This window comes from Hemicordylus capensis, chromosome 3, assembly GCF_027244095.1.
Source record: "Hemicordylus capensis ecotype Gifberg chromosome 3, rHemCap1.1.pri, whole genome shotgun sequence".
Taxonomy (NCBI): domain Eukaryota; kingdom Metazoa; phylum Chordata; class Lepidosauria; order Squamata; family Cordylidae; genus Hemicordylus; species Hemicordylus capensis.
In genome coordinates, this window is record NC_069659.1 from 15,445,216 (window position 1) to 15,463,659 (window position 18,444).

The 18,444-nt window shown below is 44.5% G+C and overlaps 1 protein-coding gene and 1 long non-coding RNA gene across 13 annotated transcripts in view; both read right to left on the reverse strand.

The window, feature by feature from the left end:
- PICALM (phosphatidylinositol binding clathrin assembly protein) overlaps window positions 1-5,677 on the reverse strand; it is a 101,897-nt gene extending 96,220 nt beyond the window's left edge. For 2 of the 12 annotated variants that reach the window (XM_053305417.1, XM_053305412.1), the window contains exon 1: window positions 5,020-5,677. In XM_053305417.1, coding sequence (XP_053161392.1) covers window positions 5,020-5,149 — 130 coding nt within the window. In that variant the 5' untranslated portion in view covers window positions 5,150-5,677. The remainder of the gene's footprint in view (window positions 1-5,019) is intronic. The other 10 variants (XM_053305419.1, XM_053305414.1, XM_053305415.1 and 7 more) reach the window with 8 other exon arrangements.
- A 10,610-nt stretch (window positions 5,678-16,287) lies between these two features.
- Window positions 16,288-18,444, reverse strand: part of LOC128350083 (uncharacterized) — a 60,407-nt gene continuing 58,250 nt past the window's right edge. The window contains exon 3 of the long non-coding RNA XR_008319146.1: window positions 16,288-16,477. This is a non-coding gene — a long non-coding RNA (uncharacterized LOC128350083). The remainder of the gene's footprint in view (window positions 16,478-18,444) is intronic.

The window sequence follows — 18,444 nt, forward strand, 5'->3', positions numbered from 1 at the left end:
AATGTTACATTTAAGCTAGCACAAAGTCTTTTTTAACACTACTACTTATGGGTGGCAGCAAAACAGAATTTTTTTACAAAAAGAATTGGAAGGACCACCAAAGTAATCTACTCTAACTCCCTGTTAGATGAACCACCCACCAACCTCCACAAATCACTAAGTACAATTCAAACTGCACCACATCTTAAGCAAAATACTACTATACTGTACTCTTAAACCAGAGCCAAGAACACAAATAGCTCCCTGTTAAGCCATCCACATTACAAAGACAATAGCACACAAACAGTCAGAGTTGGGTGAAAATTCCTTTCTGACATCAAACATAACAATCAGCTAGACCTTAAGTATGAGCAAGATCTAGCTGCTAAGCCTTTCCAATGAAAATGTCACAACATGCAACACTTAAGATTATCATAGCTATTTTTTCTACGTTAGAGACACAAATCTGAGTTCTCTGCTACCTCAGGCTTTGTTAAACACAAAACAATAAACTCCACAATCTGTCCTCCATTATGGAATCTTCTAAGGAGTAACGAGTTAACTCTCCCTAATGCAACAACTCTAGAACAGAGAAAAGATATTGAAAAGCCTTCGCAGCCAAATGATGAAGGAAATCGGCAGGAACCCTGTCCAACTGTGGCAGACCAGTCTTCAAAGCAGATGAGAAGAATGAAGTTTCCTTTTCCAAGGGGAAGTTCTGAGTGGAAATTTTCAACACACATCTCACGCACCTGCTTACTCAGATTCACACAAGAGAGTGTTGCTAAGGCACTGCAAGTGTCTGTGCTACCAAAAGAGTTTTACCCTTGAACTATATAGGCTAGCCCACCAACCTATAATGGGAATCACAATCATGGTTGTGTGCACTATAAATATTCAAAAAATGGTGCCAAGGAAATCTCAATATCACAATAGGTTTGCACACTTTTTGATACTTTTTTCATAAGTGTGTTTTAGACAAGTTTTTCTGGGGATTCTGATTTTAGCAAAAACAGAGCATTAAAGGGGAATTAAGGAAGGAAGACACAGATTTTGAGATCAGATGATCTATAAGGAGAATAGAATATAGAGGCAGAGAATAACAATTGCAAAAAAAAAGAGCAGGCTTTCCCAGAGTACACTAAACACAGAACAAACATCTGAGCTTTCCTCTAGGGGAAAAGCTTTTAAAAAAAAGAAATAAATCGAAGTGAGGTACTTGGAATGTCAAGATCTTCACCCAGCATGAGACTGCCTCTGAAGCATGCAACCATTAATATATACATTACACATAGCCCTGATCATGAACAAAAGAATTAGAAGTTAATCCCTCCAATACTGACCAAAGTAATTCATTAAAAAGTTATGGCTTATGATATCAGACTATTAAAGCCTTCCTAATGATAAGATCATGGGCAACCCATTAACGTCTTGATTCATAATCTCACATGCGCACAGAAGCAAGAGCCCTCAAAGCTATTTTCATTATACAAGTTGCTACACACAGCGTACAGTTTTGGAGTATATTAAAATCCATACTCAATGCAAGTTTAACAGGGAGCACAGGTAATATGCTAAAATAATCTGCAACTCATTTAATGGAATCACTATAACAAAGGAGTATGAAAAGAATGTTTACAGGAAAGCCTTTTAGAGATACTACAGATTAACATTTTTCTCAGACACCTAACACACACTGAAAGTTAAAGGTTCTACAGAATGTGAACACTGACACAGGCCCAGTACAACAAGGAATCTCAGAGGAGGTGGTGCTGGATCCAAGTGAAATTTCTTGCCTCCACCCAACCACACCATTATGAAAAGCAAGGCAGAGCATATTAAGGTCACTGGTGTACAGGTGTATTGCTGACAAGCTTCATACCTAGAACAGATACATTGCTGGCTGTCAAAGAACTCATGGTTCATATGGTTTCTAAGCAGATCAGCAAGACCGTATTCCAGATTTCAACAAGTGCTAAAGTCAACAGAGAAGGTTCCAAGCTCCTAGGCAGCCATTACTCAAAGATCCCAAAGAGCAGGATGAATAGACTTCAAGCTACTGACAAGTACAGTGGGAGAGGGAGGTACAGAGACAAAGTATAACAAGTAGGCTAGGCTTGTACACATAAGAACAGCCCTGTAGGATCAGGCTCAAGGCCCTTTCAGTCCAGCATCCCCAATTCACACAGTGGCCCACCAGATGCTTCTGAAAAACCCAGAGGCAAGAGATGAGAGCACACCTTCTCTCTTGCTGTTGCTACCCTGGCATCTTGCCTCTGAGGCTGGAGGTGGCCCATAGTCACCAGACCAGTAGCCATTTATAGACCTGTCTTCCATGAATTTGTCTAAGCCCCTTTGAAAGACATCCAAGCTAGCGGTCATTACCACATCCGGTGGCAGAGAATTCCATAGATTAATTATGAGCTTGTGAAAAAGTACTACTTCTTGTCGGTTCTAAATTTCCCAGCCTTCAGTTTCATGGGATGACCCTTGGTTCTAGTGCTGTGAGAGGGAGAAAAAGTTATCTGTCCACTCTCTACTCCATGCATAATTTTATACACCTCTATCACGTCTCCCCAAAGCTGCCTATTCTCCAAACTAAAAAGCCCCAGATGCTGTAACCTTGCCTCAGAAGCAAGGTGCTCCAGGTTGCCCTCTTCTGCACCTTCTCCAGTTCTACAGTGTCCTTTTTAAGATACAGTGACCAGAACTATAAACAGTACTCCAAATGTAGCCACACCATAGATTTGTATAAGGGCATTATAATAGTCATATTTTTATTTTCAATCCCCTTCCTAATGATCCCTAGCAAGGAATTTGTCTTTTTCATAGCTGCCACATACTGAGTCGATACTTCCAACAAGCTGCCCACCACAACCCCAAGGTCTCTCTCCTGGTCAGTCACTGACAGCTCAGACTCCATCAGTGAATATGCAAAGTCCCCCCCCCCCCCGCCCCAATATGCATCACTTTACACTTGCTCACACTGAACTGCAAAATACTCTGAACACTATCACTGAACCCTATGCAAAAGATACAGAAGAGGCAGGCTGAGGAATGTTGGCAAGCGTACACTCAGTGGGGGAATAAGAATTATCAGCTGCTATTTAATATCCTTTATTATAAGAAAACCTGTTTGGACAAATGTGGGGGGGAGGGAATATAGCTTCCCTACAATATACCTTAACCTTTGCACCTATGCACATCTAACACAAGGAATGCTAAGTTCAGTTACCTGCCTTGCAGAAAGCATTATCAGGGAAAGGTGCTGTGGTCACCTTCCCTGGGAAAGGAAATACAAATTTTAAATAAAATAAATAAACTCTGCATATTTAAGCAAGTTTTTCCAAAGATGAGCAGCCCAGAAAAAGTGAAAGAGGACAAGCAAGGTGTTCTGCACAGGCATGACCTACAGATTAAAGAAAGGTTAAAATGGAAGGAGAAACCCAAAATAGAACTGAGAGTGAAGGTAACAGACTCAGATTATCTGTATATAGAGGTTGCCAGATTTGGGACATTAGTAGCAGATCAGGCAGCAGATAATGTGTTTCCTTTATAAGTAGCAAACTGGTGGGGGGAAACCATTGTCAGGAGAAAATATGTAGCATGTCTAGTTAGTGAATGCAGAAATCAGGAAGTAGTAATGGACAATTTATTGTCACTTTGAGACACAGTACCTAAGGTTAATGATTAGGGTTGCGCCTTTAATTGGCTTGATTGGGAGATTACACCATTCTGAGCTCCTTGGAGGAACAGCGGGATATAAGTGTAATAATAATAATAGTCATTTGGCGAAGCCCTACACATCATGAAAAAATGAAGAATGCCCTTGATATTTTGCTACAATAAAGGAAAATGAAGTGAAAATATTAAAGATAGCAAAAGCTACCACTTGCTGTTAAGCTAATTGAGTTGTATATCATATCTCCATAGGTCAAAAAAGGCACCAAAGCTCAGGTTATAAAAACACAGAAACTTAAATGTCACTGTTTAATCAATTGGTTAAGCAACTGGTTAACTTTAATAGCCCTACTAATAGTGCGTATCTCGGTATGGGACAGAAATTGGAAAAGGCCATGAGGTGGTACTCAGGATGGTCAATGAAAAAGCTCTTTTTAAAAAAATTAAGGGGAGGATAACACAACATACAGGCAGTGGAGCACAAACCTGAAGGAAAAAAGCCACTGAAAGACTGTGGGTCAGAGTAACATTCTTTAAAGAGAGAGACAGACCTGTTGCATCACAGCAAAGGTCCTTGAAGCCCAGCATCCTGCCTCAGCTAATAGATACCAAATTGACTTTTATTTTATTATTCTAAAATTTTCCACATCACCTTTTGGCCAAAAAGTTCCCTGTTCCCACTTCTCGGCCAAGAAGCCTACAGAACGTTAAAAAATACAAGTCAATTCATACAGATCCATGAGTGCCCTTCACAGCCATCTATGCTGGCCCCTTCAACACCTTACCACCATAGCTTGGGGCAGTGCATTCCCTAAGTTAGGAAAAAGTACCTAGAATGGGGGAGAATGGAGACAAAGAAATAAAGATTCTAGGAAATGCAGGGGAAAACTGGAGAAAGGGGAGGGGAGAGAGAAAGAGAAAGGAAATAAGAGAAGGAGAAGAAGCAACAGACCGAGAAGGGATGCCTTCCAGTAAGGGTTCTCAAACTTGGGTCCCCAGATGTTGTTGGACTACAACTCCCATCACTCCCTGCGAGCTGCAGTCCGCCAGCATCTGGGGGCCCAAGTATGAGAAGCCTTGCTGGACAGAGCAGAGAGAAGGGAGGGTGCCCTCCCAGGAACCGGAGCGTGGGGTCGGGGGGAGACTTCAGAAGTGGCAGGTCATGATTTGCAGAGTCGAGCGGTGGGAAGAGGGAGTAGGGAGCGCAGGCAGGGCTCCCCAAGGGGAAGCGTTCAGCCCAGAGGGAGCCCTGGAGCTTGTGCGACGAGGAGGCGGCTGGGAAAGGAGAGCCAGCGAGGGAGCGGGTGACAGCAGGGGCAGGCTGCAGCGGGGGGGGGGTGGAGAACCGAGCTCACTCACAGTCGAGGTGCTTCTTCTTGGGGCCCATCACCTCGTGCGTGGTGGCCTTGCAGACGGTCTTGGACACGGCCGAGCCGGTCACGCTGTGCTGCGCCGCCGTGATGCGGTCCGTCAGGCTCTGCCCAGACATGGTGGTGCCCGATTCCGAGCGCCGCCGCTGCTGCTCTAATCCTTCCTGAAGCTAGGACAGGGGCGGGAGAGGAAGAAGGCACCGGGAGGGAGAAGGGGAGAGGAGGGCGGTCCCCGCTGGACCCGACTCGACCGCCGCCAAGCCCTAGACGCCCGGCTGCGCTGCGCCCCGCCCTCTGGGAAGGCCGGGCCTGTCACCCGGAGAGGGCGGCCTCCTCCCCTTCTTCTTCGCTGCTCCGCTCCTCTCCCTCCGCCCCCTCCCCTCGCGCTTCCGCCACTCGGCTGCTGCCACCGCCGGCGTCTCTCTCTTCCCCACTGGTCACCGCAGGAAAATGGCGGCCGGAGAAGCCGCTCAGCTCGGCCTCAGAGACCTTTCCGGGCCGCCGGGATCACGTGTCTGTAGCCGCCCCGCCCTTCTCTCCCCGCACTTCACCCTCCCTTTCGCCCTGGCTACCCACGTGACATGCTAGCGATTAGGGGCACGCCCCGCCGCCCCTGCCACGTGATTTGCCATTTTCTCTCTCACACACACACTGTCCCCGCCCCATCTCTCCCTGTCGCGTAACAAGGAAGAACGCGATGACGAAATCAATCGCGAGTTTCCACGTGACCTTTTCCTCCCCAGCCCTCGCTCCCTTCCCCGTCAGTGGCCACGTCATCGCCACATAGAACTGTGTCCACATAATATATAAGTGGCCACATATAACTGTTGCAGTGGTGGTGGGCGTCTATAGACACTGTGGGGCTACAACTCCTGTCCTCCCTTGTCACAATGGACTGTGGCCAGTTGTAGTCCAACAACATCTGGGGAACCAAGTTTGAGGGCCCCCTGCGGGAGGGGACACCACCTAGAGATTTACACATCAGGCAGTATGAAAATACGATAGATAAATAAATCATGCATGGTGTGGAGAAAGTGGATAGAGAGAAATCTCCCTCTCCCATAACTAGGCCGGGGAGACCCGATTTCAAATCCCTATTCAGCCATGAAACTAGCTGGATGACTCTGGGCCAGTCACTTCTCTCTCAGCCTAACCTACTTCACAGGGTTGTTGTGAAAGAGAAACTCAAGTATGTAGTACACCGCTCTGGGCTCCTTGGAGGAAGAGTGGGATATAAATGTAAAAATAATAATAACAATAACACTAGAACCAGGGGTCATCCCATGAAATTGATTGCCAGGAAAATTAGGACCAACAAACAGAAGTACTTTTTCACACAAGTCATAATCAACTTGTGGAATTCTCTGCCACAAGATGTGGTGACAACAACCTGGATGGCTTTAAGAGGGGTTTGGATAACTTCATGGAGGAGAGGTCTACCAACCGCTACTAGTCGGAGGGCTATAGGCCAGCTCCAGCCTCAAAGCAAGGCAGGATGCTTCTGAGTAGAAGTTGCAGGGGAGCAAGAACAGGAGAGAGGGCATGCCCTCACCTCTTGCCTGTGGGCTTCCCAGAGGCATCTGGTGGGCCACTGTGTGAAACAGGATGCTAGACTAGATGGGCCTTGGGCCTGATCCAGCAGGGCTGTTCTTATGTTCTTAAAAGCTGTCCTTGTGGAAAGTAGGCACCTCCCGGGTGCTACCCCTTTCATCATGTGATATTCGTTCTATATGTATTACGCCCGTTATCATCAAATACCTGGGTAGATCAATGTATTTATTGATTTGATTTGATTTGATTTCTATACTGCACTTCCAAAAATGGCACAGGGTGGTTTACATTAAAACAAAACTAAAATCAATTAACTATTAAAATCCAACACTGTAAAAACAACATAAAACCATTATTAAAACAATTAAAGCAGTTTGTAAAACCCTGGAAAACCAGGCCGAACCTTTACGGTTTAAAAGCAGTTTAAAAACCCTCAAAGGTCAGACCAAACAGTTAGGTCTTAAGGGCTCTCCTGAAGGCCAAAAATGAACTCAGACTACAGATTTCTGCAGAGAGTGCATGCCACAGCCCAGGAGCAGCTACAGAGAAGGCCCGCCACTGAGTCACAACCAGACGTGTTGGTGGTAACTGAAGACAGACCTCTTCAGATGACCTTAATGTCTGGTGGGTATCGTACCAAAGAAGGCGCTCTCTAAGATAACTCGGACCTAAGTTGTTCAGGGTTTTAAAGGTAATAACCAGCACTTTGTATTTTGCCCAGAAACATATCAGCAGCCAGTGCAACTGTTTCAAAACAGGCATAATATGGTCTCTCTGGATTGCCCGAGAGACCAATCTGGCTGCTTTGTTTCGATCAGCTGTGCTTTATTTCCCCCCATTATTATCTGATTGGGATTCTGACAAAGTTGCCAAATTCATGGCTGCTGCCATTTGCACCTGTGAGATTATTTAACTTGAACATAGGATACCATATACTGAGTCAGACCCTTGGTTCATCAAGCTTAGCATTGTCTGCACAGACTGGCAGCAGCTTCTCCAAGGTTGCAGGCAGCAGTCTCTCCCAGCCCCCTCTTGGAAATGCCAAGGAGGGAACTTGGAACACCTTGCCTTGCAAGCAGGCAGGTATTCTTCCCAGAGTGGCCCCATCTCCTAAAGGGAATATCTTACAGTGCTCACACATGTAGTATCCCATTCAAATGCAAACCAGGTTGGAACCTGCTTAGCAAAGAGGACAATTCATGCTCACTACCACAAAACCGGCTCTCCTCCTTTATCTTAATTGCCCATTGTGATTATTGTTCATGTATTGTATCTTACATGGTTGTTTGTTACTTAGACTTTGTTCGTCTATTGACTGAATTAAAGTTTGATTGATTAAGCACCTGCCACTTTTATGAATTTCCATTTATAAGCTGCACTTTCTTCAGTGCTCAGGGCAAAGCACACAAGCACATTCAGAAACATTACACATGAGAAGAAACAGCAATCACTGCTTCTACTTATGACTTTAAGAAGGGTTAGAATCACTTCATAGAGGAGAGGTCTATCAACGGCTACTAGTCGGAGGGCTAAAGGCTACCTCCAGCCTCAAAGGCAGGATGCCTCTGAATACCAGTTGCAGAGGAGTAACAGCAGGAGAGAGGGCATGCCTTCAACTCCTGCCTGTGGGCTTCCCAGCGGCATCTGATGGGCCACTGTGTGAAACAGGGTGCTGGCCGTGGACCTGATCCAGCAAGGCTGATCTTATGGTCTTATGTGATACATGTAGTTCTAACCAAAGTATTTCTTCCCAAAGGCACTGCTTGAAGTTTAGTAAAATATCAGTTTAGAGCCTGTCCTCGTTACATTGACAATTTACAATTAAAAAAGAAAACCAAAAACCAATGATGCTTCTAAACTGGACTTTAGGATTGCCAGTCCTCCAGAGGACTGCGGGGAGACATGACAGAGATCTATAAAATCATGCATGGTGTGAAGAAAGTGGAGAAATTCTTTTCCCTCTCACACAACACTAGAACCAGGGGTCACTCCATGAAATTGATTGCCAGGAGGTCTAGGACCAACAAACAGAAGTACTTTTTCACACAACGTGTGATCCACCTGTGGAACTCTCTGCCACAGGATGTGGTGACAGCCTGAACAACCTGGATGGCTTTAAGAGGGGTTTGGATAACTTCATGGAGGAGAGGTCTATCAATGGCTACCAGTCGGAGGGCTGTGGGCCACCTCCAGCCTCAAAGGCAGGATGCCTCTGAGTACCAGTTGCAGGGGAGTAACGGCAGGAGAGAGGGCATGTCCTCAACTCCTGCCTGTGGCTTCCAGCAGCATCTGGTGGGCCACTGTGGGAAACGGGATGCTGGACTAGATGTGCCTTGGGCCTGATCCAGCAGGGCTGTTCTTATGTTCTTATTAATTAGCCTGGAGTCTCAGGACAGAAAGACACTGAAAGCAATCCTAGAGATTTTAATGGCTTGATATTGTGTAAAAGAAAGGGGGGGGCACGGAATTGTGGGAAGATTTTCTCCGGTCAGGTTTGGCAACAACAACAACAACTTTATTTGTTAGCCGCCCCATAACAAATTGTTCACAACACTACATTAAAACATAAAATAAAAACACACAACACATTAAATCATAACAGACCAAAAGGCAAAATACAAAATGAATGCAAAGCAATGTTAAAACTCTAAAAATCAGTTTAAAATCAAATTTAAGAAGCCTGAATGAACAAAAAGGTCTTTACCCGACATCTAAAAGAACAAAGTAATGAAGCCAGGCAAACCTCTCTGAGGAGGCTGTTCCAAAATGGGGTGCAACCACTGAAAGGACCCTCTCCCTAGTAACCACCCACCTCACCTTGTTTGGCAGGGCACTCGGAGGAAGACCAAAGAAGAAGATCCTAAGGTCTGGGATGGGACATATGGAGCAAGACAATCTCTCAGGTAGCCCGGACCCAAGCCATTCAGGACTTTAAAGGGTTTTTGTTGTTGTTGTTTGGGGGGGGTTGGGGTTTTTTTTGCATTTTAAAATTTTATTGATTTTACAATACCTTAACAATCAGTTACACTTAATTAAGTAAATATTGACTTCCAGCTTACCAGTCTGCGTGGTTCTTGTTAACTATACATATAAGCCATTGCTATAACAATACAAAACATATATACTCCACCTTACAATTCTATTTTACCCTACCCAACCTGCTGTAATGACTAAATTTCAAACCCTGCTGAAAGGTCCATGTTAGGAAAATAGTTCTTTAAGTAAAGCAAGAAGGTTCCCAATCTTCTTTGAAACATTCCAAGTTTTCATCCCTTATAAGTGTTGTAAGTTTTGCTCTCTCTGCAGATTCCAAAATTTTTATCAACCAGTCTTCTTTTGAAGGCATTTTATTGTCTTTCCATTTCTGTGCATATACTATTCTAGCCGCTGTGGTTGCATACATTAAAAAAGTTAAGTTTCTTCTAGAGAACTCTCCTTGAGTTATTCCCAGCAAGAAAGTTTCTGGCCTCTTAGGAAATGTCATTTTAAAAATTTTCTTCAACTCATTATATATCATATCCCAAAAGGCCTTTGCCTTCCCGCATGACCACCACATATAGCAATAGCAATAGCACTTACATTTATATACCGCTCTATAGCCGGAGCTCTCTAAGCGGTTTACAATGATTTAGCATATTGCCCCCAACATTCTGGGTACTCAGAATGGAAGAAAGTTCCTTCACATTGTCCACATTTCCAACATTTGTTTGAAACATTTTTATACATTAATGCTAATTTTTTCGGTGTCAGATACCACCTGTACATCATCTTATAACAATTTTCTTTTAAAGCGTAACAGGCAGTAAACTTTAAATCAGTTTTCCATAATTTTTCCCAAGCTGACATCTCTATATTATGACCCACATCTTGAGCCCATTTTATCATAGTCATTTTAACCACTTCGTCTCTTGTCTCCTCCAAGAGCAACAACTTATACATCTTAGAGACTAATTTTTCATCGTTGTCACACAGCTCCTTCTCAAATCTTGACATCTGATCCTCAAATCCAGCTTTAAGATCCTACTTGTCAATTTCGTTTAGCTGATGGTACTGAAACCAGTTACTAGGGCTTTAAAGGTTTAAAGGTTACAACCAGAACTTCGAATTGGGCCTGGAAATGAACTGGAAGCCAATGCAGCTGATGAAGCACTGGCGTAATATGATCAAAACGTCCAGCCCAGTTAATAATCTTGCAGCCCTATTTTGTACCAGCTGCAGTTTCTGGACCGTTTTCAAAGGCAGCCCCACATACAATGCATTGCAGTAATCCAAGCGAGAGGTTACCGCAGAGAGTGAGTAACTGTGGCCAAGCTATCTCTGTCCAGGTAAAGACAGGTGGTGTATCAGTCAAAGCTGATAAAAGGCACTCCAGGCCACAGAGGCCACTTGAGCCTCTAGTGACAATGCTGGATGGATGAGCACCCCCAGATTGCGAACCTGGTCCTTCAGGGGGAGTGCAACCCCATCTAGAACAGGCTGAACATCATTCACCCAGGCAGAGGAACCACCAACCAACAGTTCTTCTGGCTTGTCTGGCTTGAGTCTCAGCTTGTTCACCCTCATCATTACTGCATCCAGGCACTGATTCAGGACAGACACCACCTCACCTGAGTCTGATGAAAAAGAGAGATACGACTGAGTGTCATCCACAAAATGATGACACTTCAGGCCAAATCTCCGGATGACCTCTCCCAGCGGCTTCATGCAAGTGTTAAACAGCAACTCTAGATTCATAAAATAAACATAGATCTGTGGTATTTGAATATAAAACCATTACTCTTTTAGATACATGATATATATGATGTACATTATATTACATGTTGTTGTACAAAGCTTATAACACTCTTTAATAGGATCGCCAGTATTTTGCCTGTCCTGTCCTCTGTGCCTATAACAAGGCCACCTAAGGTATTTGGGTACCTGAAGTGGGAATTGGTGCCTCCTTTCCTCAGAAAGGAGGCACCATTTCCCACTGCAGGTACCCAAATACCTGAAGTGAAGCCATAAAACATCTTCTGGGCAAGCCCCTTTGAAATGAATGGAGCCATGCAATCTCCCATTTGATTCAATTAAGCTTGTAATGGATAACTTATAACATGTTCCAGAAACCTCTTAACAATTAATTTTAGCTGGTAATTTGAAATCGGCTTTTGTTTTGCTTTTATACCATTATTTTATCTGTTTTTTAAATCATTGTTAGCAGCCCTGGGAGAACTTATAGAGAAGTATAAATGTTTTCCCCCAAAAAAGCCTTTCTGCTTCTGAAAGAAAAAGTATATACAGTTCTTTTGTTTTCTCTCCAGCCATTTCACAACATTGTGTTTCTGAGGGGGAAGGGATTTTAGCATTTAAGCTCATGGTGTGAGAGGTTAACTTCTCCACTGCAAACTCCTTTCCCTGTATGTTTATGAACTCTCTTGAGGAATGGAGGGGGAAGTTATGCTCTGAATCTATTAAGCTGCTCATCATTGTATGTGTACATGCTTTTGTGTAGATAACAGCACATGCATTCATTTTAAAAGTGAACCTGAGTGCAAGGTCCCTGAAATGCAGGATACAGATAGGAACTATCCAAGCATACGGCTGAACCTGCACATAACATGTGAATAACTATACCTGCATACACAGGTGCACCTATTTTGGAGCCTGGACCTAGAGTCCTTTGGAACTCCCCCCACCCACTGCAAGTTAAGCATGCTCCTCCTACACACAGACACACACCATGACCCACACAGTATTTTTAACACATTGGTTCTTGGGGGCATAAACAGCAACTGAACTCACAAGAATGTAAGAGTTTAAAACAGATATATTTATGCAAATAGGCATTAGCAGAAACATTTCAACCACAACTTAACATATTCCCATCCCATATATTTCTTTCCCCACTTCCCCCTCTGTCTCTAAAGTAGAGGTCATGCTTGGTGCCCAGCACAGGTCACAGTCATGCTTGGTCGCCTGGCACAATAAGGGCTGGGGGTGCACTGACCACACCACCTGGGACAGACTAAAGAGGATTTGGGGGGACCCAGGGGTGTGGAGGCTGTAGACTTCAGCCCGAACATCCAGGGGTAAGAGCACCTCTACCTGCATACAGATCTGAACCTATGGGCCCTGAACACAGATTGTACAAGTGTTGGACATAAGATGTGAATAAAACTTAAAGGTAAAGTGTGCCGTTGAGTTGATGTCAACTCCTGGCGACCACAGAGCCCTGTGGTTGTCTTTGGTAGAATACTGGAGGGGTTTACCATTGCCATCTCCCGCACAGTATGATATGGCATCTTTCCTATATTGCTGCTACCCGATATAGGCGTTCCCCATAGTCTGGGAAACATACCAGCGGGGATTAGCCATTAGGTGGTTCTTAAAACAAAAAAGATAAAGTGAGATAAAGTGCCGTCAAGTCAGTGTCGACTCTTAGCGACCACATAGATAGATTCTCTCCAGGATTATCTGTCTTCAGCTTGGCCTTTAAGGTCTCTCAGTGGTGCATTCACTGCTGTCGTAATCGAGTCCATCCACCTTGCTGCTGGTCGTCCTCTTCTTCTCTTTCCTTCAACTTTCCCCAGCATTTTTGACTTCTCAAGGGAGCTGGGTTTTCACATAATGTGTCTGAAGTATGATAGTTTGAGCCTGGTCATTTGTGCCTCAAGTGAAAATTCTGGATTGATATGTTCTGTGATCCATTTTTTTGTTTTCCTGGCTGTCCATGGTATCTTCAAAAGTCTTCTCCAGCACCAAAGTTCAAAAGCGTCAATACTTTTTCTATCTTGCTTCTTCAAAGTCCAGCTTTCACATCCATAGAGTGTCATGGGAAAAACCATTGTCCTAATGATTCTAATCTTTGTAGGTACAGACACGTCATGGCAACTAAATATCCTTTCCAAGGCCTTCATTGCAACCCTACCAAGTGCTAGTCTGCGGGCATATTTCTTGACTGCCAGGGCTCTTACCCACACAGAATTTCACAAACTGTATGGTCCTGACCAAGATCTGAAACCAGGATCTCTCACACTGAGAGCAAGCCTCGTGCTTTCAAGCCAACAACCCTGTCTGAATCACCACATGAACAATATTACTAACAGTAACACACACCACATGAGGAAGATTATATTCATATGGTAGCCATAACCATCCAAGCATAGACCTGCTGGGTATGAATCACCCTGTTGGGAGATAATAAGCCCTGTGCTATATTTGAGCAACTCATTTCTGTGTGTAACGGCAAATGTTTGTGGAACTGAGACTCTGGGGGGAAAAGAAGAAATGTCAATACTCAAGGCTAAAAGCTCTGCAAGGGCTGAAAGAATTAGAGTGTTTTGCGAAGACATCTGGCCGAGCTTTTTGCTGTAACGCTTGGGTGGCCAGCACCTCAGAAAATGTGGAGATGCTACTGTAATAAACTTCTCTAGAACCTTCTGGGCTCCTGCTTTCCCAGCTCCAATCCATCCATCCATCCAAAAAACTGCCATTGTTATCTATTATCCTCAGCTGTTCCTCTAACCAAGCCCAAGCCCATTTCCAGATGCCTTTGTTGGCTCCCATTCATCTCCTGCCTCTATTTATTCTCCTTGTTTTCCCCAGTACGGCCTCACAAATTCTGAGAGAAGTCAAGTTAGTTCTTGCAATTGTATCAATGAGCTGTTGCAGGGTATGTGATTCTCAACTTGGAGGAAGGGAGGCAAAAGTGCTGCATTGAAATTAGACTGACTTCTCTTCCCCACAGTTACCATTTGGGGATGCGTGGTCTAGGGTCAGAGCTGGATTTTGGGGCAGGTGACCCAGGCAACTTGCCTGGATAAACTACTGTATTTACCTGAATCCAAGACAGTTTTTTCCAAGTTTTTTGATATAAGAAACTGGGAGGTTGTCTTAAATTCAGAGTTTATTTATTTATTTAAAATATTTCTACCCCGCCCCTCCAGTACACTACTGCTCGTGGTGGCTCACAACAATAAAATAGATACAGTATACAATAAAAGTAATAAAATTAACCAAATTGAGTAAACAAGTTCTGCACCTTTTGAGTAAACGCAAGTATATCCTGTATTTAACCTTTACTTGCACAGGGAGTATTTCCTGTGCAAGAGGAAATGGGCACATCACCCAAGTAAGGGGTCCCTTCAGACTGATATCCTCCTTCCCTGAGACCTTCATTCTCCATGACAGAAGAGGGGCTGTCAGCCTGGGAGGGGGATGCCCCTATCATATCCTGAGGGTCTCACCCACATGCCTCTCTGAGCTTCTCCATGTCAGTCACCTTGGCTTCAAGAAAATGAACTTGTTCCCAGAGAGCCAGGAGCTCTTTGCACTGAGTGCACACCCATGACTTCTGTACAGGTGCTGTATACATACACACCCATGACTTCTGTACAGGTGCTGTATACATATGCAGAGGAGATCTGGTCTTGTGGTAGTGAGCATGAATTGTCCCCTTCGATAAGCAGGATCCACCTTGGTTTACATTTGAATGGGTGACTAGTGAGCACCATAAGACATTCCCCTTTTGGGATGGGGCCAAAGCTCAGTGGAAGAACATCTGCAGGCTTACATGTTGAAGGCATCTCCAGGTAAGACTGGGATATCTGGTTCCTTGAAACCTTGGAGAACTGCTGTCCATCAGTCTGAAGTGTAGACAGTACTGAGCTAGATGGACCCGTGAAGTGACCAATATAAGGCAGCTTCCTATGATCTATCTATCTATCTATCTGCTTGCCTGCCTGCCTGCCTACCTACCTACCTATAGTGCAATATGACTTACTCTCCCATTTAACATTTAAAAATTAAAAGGAGGAAATTGTAGTTGCAGCAATTGAAGAGATGCATGGAATCCCACTACGTTCAATGAGGCTTATTCTCAGGAAAGTGAGCATAGGATTGCAATGCAGCAAAGTCATTATCAGAGGATGAGTTGGCAAGGGGGAAAGAGGACAATTCAGTGGGATTTTCAGGAAGTGATTTATGAAATGATCAGCAATGAAGTCTAGTGAAGCAAGAGCCACTAAAAACCATGCCAGACGTGGTTTCTTCCATTCCTGGCTCTTCAGAAGTCTCAGCAGAAGTGTGGGGGAGACGCTGCAAAAGTTCAGCCAGCCACAAGTGCATTAAGCTTCAAGTGTACAACAGCATGGAATAAAAACTTAAATTTTAAAAATTATACTACAGTAGGAGAGGAAGGGGAGGGACCCCAACCCACCACATTCCTCAATGCTCTGTCCTTGGAATGAGTAGCTGCTGAGTATAGCCGCCCAGCTGTGATTCTGCATGCAGTTCATTCCACAACCCCAAGGAAACATGTGCAGAAAAGCCCTCCATCTGGAAATACCCAAAGAAACTCTATAGAAATGATGCAACAATCATCACATAAGCTAACTTTGCTGTGCTACAGAGGGGCTTGCCCTGAATGTCTCTGTGATGATATATTTTAAAGAGAGAGAAATAGGATTTTGGTGGTATCCTTTAGCTCTAATTGGCATAGCTGAGGGCTGGCCAACTCAGACATCAGCAAACGTACAATGTGTCCCGATTTTATGGAAAAAGGAAAGGGGGGGGGATGTAATACTTGGCAGATGAAATCAGTGTTAACCAAAACTATTTTTAAAAATAGACCAAACTTTGCTAAACTATGTTGGTTTTATCGGAGCTTAAGCTAGGCATTGAAACAAAATAGACTAGTGTTAAAATAGGTGAGATTTAGCCAAGAGAGTGACATGAATATTTATTGAGGTTTCTTTAGGAATCTTGGACAGATTTTTAAGTCAGTGACAATCCTGCTGGAGCAGATCAAAGGTCCCTCTTGTCCCGAATTCTCTTCCAACATGGTTAGACTGGTGCCTTTGGAAAGTTCATAAGCAAGGTGTCTGGAAGTCAGAGATACACAGATGCACAGGTACCTGCAGGTGATGCACAAGAAAAACAATGTTTCTCCATCAATAAAATATATTGCATTTTGAGAGCTGGGGAAAATGCCATTCCCCCACAACAGAAGCATGAACTTAAAGGAAAACATCTGGACCCTGCAAAACAACTGATGAGTAACAACTGTGCAATTTAGCATTGTTGGGAATGGCCTTTAGCCAGAAGCCAAGTACACAATCAGCAGCCCCACAACAGAGATATCTGTTGCTAGACTGTGCAACTTCAGGTGGAGGATCTCATGTTGGAATGAAGGCTTGCCAGCTGGAACAAACAGCTGGGCAGTACTACTGCATGATTTGGAGATGGCCCCTGACTAGGGTGGCCAGATGGAAGAGAAGGGAGAGCTTCCGTACCATTAATAGATGCAGAGAAGAGGGCATTCCAGCATGTCTCCTTTTCTTTTCCAAGCATGACAAGCTACACCTCTTGAAATTCCTTCTCTGCATCTGTTAAAGGTATCAAAGTGCTGCTGTCTTTTTCATCTGGCCACCCTAGAAAGCTCTGTGACAGAGCACATGCTTTGCATGCAGAAGGTCCCAGGTTAGGAACATAGGGAACTGCCTTCTACCAAGTCAGACCATTGGTCCATCTAGCTCAGTATTGTCTACAACAGGGATGCTCAACTTCGGCTCTCCTGCAGATGTTGGCCTACAATTCCTATAATCCTTGGCTATTGGCCACTGTGGCTGGGGATTATGGGAGTTGTAGTCCAAAAACAGGGGTGGTGGGACCTAGGTTAAGCAGGCCTGGTCTACACAGACTGGCAGTGGCTTCTCCAAGGTTACAGGCAGAAGTCTCTCTCAGTCAGCCCTATCTGGAGATGCCAGGGAGGGAACCTTCTTCATGTAAGCATGCAGGTACTCTTCCCATCCCCTAAGGAGGATATCTTAGTGCTCACATGTCTCCCTTTCAAATGCCAACCAGGGCACACCCTGCTTAGCAAGGGGGCAATTCATGCTTACTACCACGAGACCAGTTCTCAGCTGAAAAAGGTCTTGGATATCAGGACTAAGGCAGATTTGTAGCTGGGAGAGGGGGTACTAGGGCATGCTCACCCCACCTAAATTGGCCTTGGTTCAGATAATGGCAGCTGTAGCTATAGGCACAAAGGGAGTTTTTTGTGTTTGCCTAACCTATGCATGTTTACTCACATGTAAGCCCTATGGAGTTTAATGGGTTTTATCCGAGATGTTTATACAGGATTGTAGCTTAAAGCCTACTCCAATGCAAGTCCCACTGAGTCCAATGTGTCTTACTTCCAAGTCAATGTGCATGACTGCAGCCCTGGTCTCTTTCTGCTAAAAGTTGCACATCACTCTAAATCAGGCCTGTTCAATTTAGGCCACTGCCACCACCCCACAAACCGTTTTTGGACTACAACTCCCATAATACCCAGCCACAGGGATTATGGGAGTTGTAGGCCAGCATCTGCTGGAGGGCCACAGTTGAGCAGCCCTGCTCTAAACACTAATTTTAAAATCCCAGTGAGGAGTCATGTTCTCTGCCTTCGAGCTGAGTTGCTGCTGGGAGTCCTAGATATTTCTCTTCAATGTGTGTGTGTGTGTGTGTGTGTGTGTGTGTGTGTGTGTTTAAACTCAGCACTGAAGCTTTGATTTTTCAAGGCTGAAGACAAAGGAGGCAGCATGTTTAATTTCAATTAAATGTCATTTTAATGTCAGTCTTAACATCTGACTTTAGCTTCTAGCTTGGATTTCTGGGTGGCCCACACATCAGAGAAGCTGAAGGAAGGAAGACCCAGTGGCAGCCTCTTCCTCTTATGCCTGACATCACACTCCAAGACAGGGCTGGCCCTTGGGCTTTTGGCCTCCTAGGTGAAGTTTGACTTTGGCAGCACCCCCAGCCAAGAAGTGTGGAGTTCCAGCTTTAACTTGAGCCACGCAGTGGGGAAATGCTTGACTAACAAGCAGAAGGTTGCCAGTTC